General features: G+C 38.7%; 1 protein-coding gene across 1 annotated transcript; it reads right to left on the reverse strand.

Annotated features, from left to right (window-relative positions):
* Window positions 1-2,572: 2,572 nt before the first annotated feature.
* LOC138879519 (uncharacterized) lies at window positions 2,573-2,953 on the reverse strand. Its single transcript, XM_070159136.1, has one exon. It carries the CDS (start codon window positions 2,951-2,953, stop codon window positions 2,573-2,575), a length of 381 nt encoding a protein of 126 aa, XP_070015237.1.
* Between the last annotated feature and the right edge of the window lie 2,712 nt (window positions 2,954-5,665).

A 5,665-nucleotide genomic window follows, 5' to 3' on the forward strand; every position in this document is an offset into this window, starting at 1 on the left:
TCTCATGTCTTGTTGTACTCCAACACTTGTATCTCTACCTTCATAGCTTCAATCCATTTCACATCCTTAGCTTCCTCATGATAAGAACTTGATTCAATCTCAGAAGACAACTGAGTGATGTAGGCCTGATATGATGCTGATAATTCGTTATACTGAATAAAATCACCAATAGGATATTTACAATGAACTACAATGGAAGAATTCAGCTTTTGTTGTGGCCCAATGTAATCCTTAAGGCAAACATGAGACTTAGTAGTTCTAAGTGACCTTCTCAACTCCCCAGTATCACTTGTGTGTCCTTCATGTCACTCAACAATTATTTCTTCTGCAGGTGGCAGTATAGAAGTAGCTGGTGAGGAATTAATGCTTCTAGAAACAGGCTCATCAATTGTAAGAGATGCAAGTGGCTTTCTCTATCATTGGAAAACAGAACAATATGAGGCCGATCAGTAGGATAATCAAGCCTTTGAATCTCATTTATAGAAAAAGAGGAATCTTGAGTGAAACCTTGGAATGGATATACATCTTCATGAAATAGCACATCTCTACTAACAAAGAATGTCCTATTTTCAATGTCAGACAATCTATATCCATTTTGTGTACTTTCATACCCTAGAAACACTAACCTTATAGACCTAGGTGCAAATTTATCACCCCTTGAAAGATTAGTTGCAAAACATAAGCACCCTATGATCCTCATATGTAACAAAGAAGGTTGTCTCCCATAAATGACTTCAAAAGGTGATTTGTTTCCTAAAATGGTATAAGGAACTCTGTTGATTATGTACACAACTGCATCCACACAGTCACCCTAGAACTTCACTGGCAAGTGCCCCTGAAATTTGATAGCGCTTGCAGTTTCCAAAATGTGCATGTGCCTCCTTTCCACTACTCCATTTTGTTGAGGAGTGTGTGGACAGGAGCTTTGATGTATAATCCCATGCATTTGAAACAAATTAGCATAATCATGATTGAAGAACTCAGAACCATTGTCTGACCTAAAACACTTGATCATTTGACCAAATTGGGTTTTCACCATAATAATGAAATTTTTGAGGATTGTACTGACATCAAACTTAAGATGTAACAGGAAAATCCAAATCCACCTAGAATGATCATCAACCACTATGAGAAAATATCTCTTTCCATTATATGTAGGAACTTTATAGGGTCCCAAAATATCCATACGTATCAAATCAAAAACATGATCTACCATGCTACTACTAACTGGAAAAGGTGTCCTAGCTTGCCTTAATAATGGACATATTCCACATGGGCTTATTTTTGCTCTACTACTGCTATTAAGACTAGGAATATTCTTGAGAACTTAAACTGGAACATGTCACATCCTCTTGTGTCATAGCTCAACTTCATTCCTGTGAGCAGCCATTACTAAGGATTTAACTGTATTCTTATTTCTTCTTTGAGAATGCACCACATATAAGCCTTTTTTCCTCTTTACCAATCTCCTTCACCCTCCCAGTAAAGAGATCCTGAAAGATGCAAAAATTTGGAAAGAATACAGCACAACAGTTTAAAGCTTTTGTCAATTGAGAAACAAACAAAAGGTTAAACTTGAAAGCTGGTACACATAAGACATTGTTAATGGTATCACCTCCATCTAATTGACAACTACCAACATGTGACACCTTAGTAGATTCTCCAGTAGGCAGCTGCACATTTCTTGCATTACCTACTAACAATTTGTCATGTAAAATTTGTTCATTACCAACCATATGGTTTGTGGCTCAAGCATCTACTATCCACTTCTCATCAGCCTTTTGTTCACAAGTGACATTACCTGCCATATGTGCACTGGCAGAGGATTCAAAGACTGATGTCTTGTTCAATAGGTTTAGGATCTGACTGTACTGTTCAGGAGTGAACATCTACATAGGTTCTAAGTTTTGTTGTCCCTGATGAGTGTGCTGCTCAGAGGTGAACCCTTGCATAGGTCCCAAATTATGTTGCTCCTGAGTCATCATGATTGAAGAAGGTGAGATCTACTGGTTCTTTGAACTTCTTACCATATTAGCTCTTTTTTAAGGCTTAAAAACTCCCGGATAACCTATCAGTTTGTAGCAATTGGCCTTCAAATGCCCCTTCTTATTGCAGTAATCACGTTTTATCAACTTATAACATTCTTCCTTCGTGTGGACTTTCAAGTGACAGAAATCACATGCAATGTTGAAGTTTCTTCTTTGCTTTTGACCAAGTTTAGAACTAAATAATGATGTAGGATCTATAGACTCAGCACAGTAACTACTTCCTGCTACTAACTTTTGACTTTCATCCTGAAGGATCATAGCATAAGCTTGATGGACTGTAGGAATTTTAGATTTTATTAAGGTTTGGCCAAGTGCTTGGCATTGCCATCTTTTAATCCCATTAGGAATTTCCATAAACGTTGATACTCCTGAGGTTCACTGAATTTCTTTAATTTATCACAACAAATAGGAGGAGGCATAATTGACTCCTATTCATCCCACAAGTCTTTCAATTTCGAGTAATAAATCGAAATAGAGGATGTACCTTGTGTCAATATAAAAATCTCCCTGTGTAGGTAGTACATTCATGATGCATTCACTTTATTGAAATGTTCCCGAAGATCCGACCAAATTGCATGTGCACTTGACTGGAACAATACTCCACTCAACAAATTGCGACTCACATTATGCATGATCCGCGATTTCACAATAGCATTGCAGTGATCCCATAGATTTTCATATTTATATCCATAAGTATCATGAGTTATCGATCCGTCTATAAATCCTAATTTGTTCCGTGTAAGCAACGAAACTTCCATCGCTTGGCTCCTAATCGTATAGTTTTCCATTCCTAGTAGCTGAAAGCCAAGAGATAATGCTCCTGATGTGTCAGAAGGATGCAAATACAATGGATGATTGTGATCTATCACAATCGTAGATTGATCTGTGACTTTGTCTCTGATCATGAGTTTTTAGGGTTCCGACGAGTTATTGATGATTCCGATTGAAAATTTTGAGAAATGAACCACGAACCTCTCGTTTTCAACAATTCTCAATAAAACCTCAAAATTAAATTATCTGAATGCTCTGGTACCATGTCAATTTTATGAATTTGCACGAGCATAAATGAACTGAAGAACTCAGTTCTCGTATGAGAGGAAGAACAGAGCAGAGAGAGAGAGAAATGAGAGGAAAAAATCTCAATTTCTGTTATGTCCAAAACACTGTATACTGTTACAGCTAAAACCACCAATCACCGACTAACTATCATGTTAACCACATTAACATCTAACTATAGTTACTACTAATCTAGCTATGTTTAAGTTAATTAATCCTATATAGTTAACCTAGATCATGACACGTATTACATATCTCATCACCATACAACATAGTCGGTCTAATCACTACTCTATAGAGCTTACCCTTAAGTCCAGGTGGCACATTCTTATCAGACAAAACCCCTAAAGCATAGCATCCATCTCATACAGCTCGCTCTAATACGATGAGTCACATCTTCGTCAATCTCCCCGATGCCTTGAATAATAGACCCAAGATACTTGAAACTATCTCTTTTGGGAACAAATTGAGTACCAATCTTCATTTACACTCCTTCTTCATGCGTCCCATCACTGAACTTGCACTCAAAGTACTCAGTTTTTGACCCACTCAACTTGAAACCCTTAGATTCTAGTGTATGTCTCCAAACTTCCAATCTAGCGTTAACTTTGTCTCGTATCTCGTCAATCAGGACTATGTCATTAGAGAATAGTATACACCATGGCACCTCCCCTTGTATGTGTCGAGTCAGCACCTCTAACACTAAGGCAAACAAAAATGGACTAAGAGTCAATCCCTCATGCAACCCCATCTCCACTTGGAAATGATCTGAGCCTCTCACATTCCTCACCCGAGTCTTCACTCCCTTGTACATGTCCTTAATCACCCTAATGTGCGCCACTGGAACACCGCTAGCTTCCATACATCTCCATAGGACCTCTCTCGAGGCCTTATCATAGGTCTTCTCTAGGTCTATGAATACCATATGCAAGTCCTTCTTGCTCTACTTATATTACTCCATTAATCTCCTCACAAGGTGAATGGCTTCTGTAGTAGACCATCCTAGCATAAATTTGAATTGGTTCTTGGAAATAGTAACACTACATCGCACCCTCCTCTCCACCACCCTCTCCTAAATTTTCATATTATGACTCAACAACTTGATACCCCTATTGTTGTTGCAGTCCTGGATATCACATTTGTTTTATACAACAGGATCATCAAACTCCACCACCAATCTATGGTCATCTTCTTCATCCTGAAAATGACGTTAAACAACCTAGTAAGCCACTCCAAGCCAACCCGACCCACTTCCTTCCAATTCCACTAGGATCTTGTCAGGATCAGTTACTTTACCCCTGCTCATCTTCCGCATTGCCCCCTCAACCTCTACGCTACTAATACACCTACAAAACAAAAAATCCCTCTGAATCCCGGAGTTTTCCAACTCTCATACCACGATGTTCATGTCCCCTCCCTCGTTCAAGAGTTTATGGAAGTAATCTTTCCATATACGCTTGATACATGCCTCTTCCACCAGAACCTTACCATTTTCGTCTTTGATGCACCGCACTTGGTCTAGGTCCCGAGCCTTCCTCTCCCCAATCTTGGCTAACATGTACAGTTTCTTGTCTCCTCCTTTGCCCCCAAGATCCTCATACTATCGCTCAAAATCTGCAGTCTTAGCCGCCGTGATTGCCCATTTTGCCTATTTCCTTGCCTTCTTATAACACTCCCTACACGTCCTCTTCTTCTCCTCATCCGTGCTCTCCACTAGCTTCAGATATGCCGCTTTTTTGGCTTCCACTTTTCCTTGGACCTCCTCATTCCACCACCAGTCTCCTTTGTGGCCTCCCGAATAACCCTTCGTTACTCCTAACACCTCTCTAGCAGCTTCCTTAATGCAGTTAGCTGTCGTGGTCCACATACTACTCGCATCTCCACTGCTCCTCCAGGCCTCCATGGCCAACAACTTCTCCCCCAACTCCTGAGCATTTGCCTTAATCAAGGCTCCCGGTGATAATTATCTAGTATTTTATAAATCGTTCTTTCTTATATATAAATTATAAACACTTAATATGCTATCAAAAATGAATGCTTGAAAAGCTCGTGAATGTTAGCAACGTAGGATAATATTGTTATTTGTTCAAGTTTTACCTGCATATCACGAATTTCATGATAGTATTTACCACGACTCAGAAGCAAAGGGTTTCACTAAAGGGAATAAGAAAGAAGAGACATTCAATTGATCAACACTCGAGAAAATAGGACCATGATATCATGGGTGAGAAAAAAATACTCTCTCCGTTTCAATTTATATGAACCCATTTGAATGGGCATGGAGTTTAAGAAAAGAGAGAAGACATTTGAACTTGTGGTGTAAAATGAAACATATATATTTAGTGTGGCTAAAAATCAGAGCATAAAGGTAAATTGTTTCCAAATAAGGAAAATGGTCATTCTTTTTGGTATAGACTAAAAAGGAAATAGGTTCACATAAATTGAAACGGAGAGAGTAGTTGTTAAGGGTGACACTGGCAAAGGCAAGATGGATTTTAACCAAGGGATTCAACATCTACTATATATACATAATAACAAATTTGATCTTATATATACAATGT

The sequence above is a fragment of the Nicotiana sylvestris genome, chromosome 10, assembly GCF_000393655.2.
Source record: "Nicotiana sylvestris chromosome 10, ASM39365v2, whole genome shotgun sequence".
In the NCBI taxonomy this organism is placed as follows: domain Eukaryota; kingdom Viridiplantae; phylum Streptophyta; class Magnoliopsida; order Solanales; family Solanaceae; genus Nicotiana; species Nicotiana sylvestris.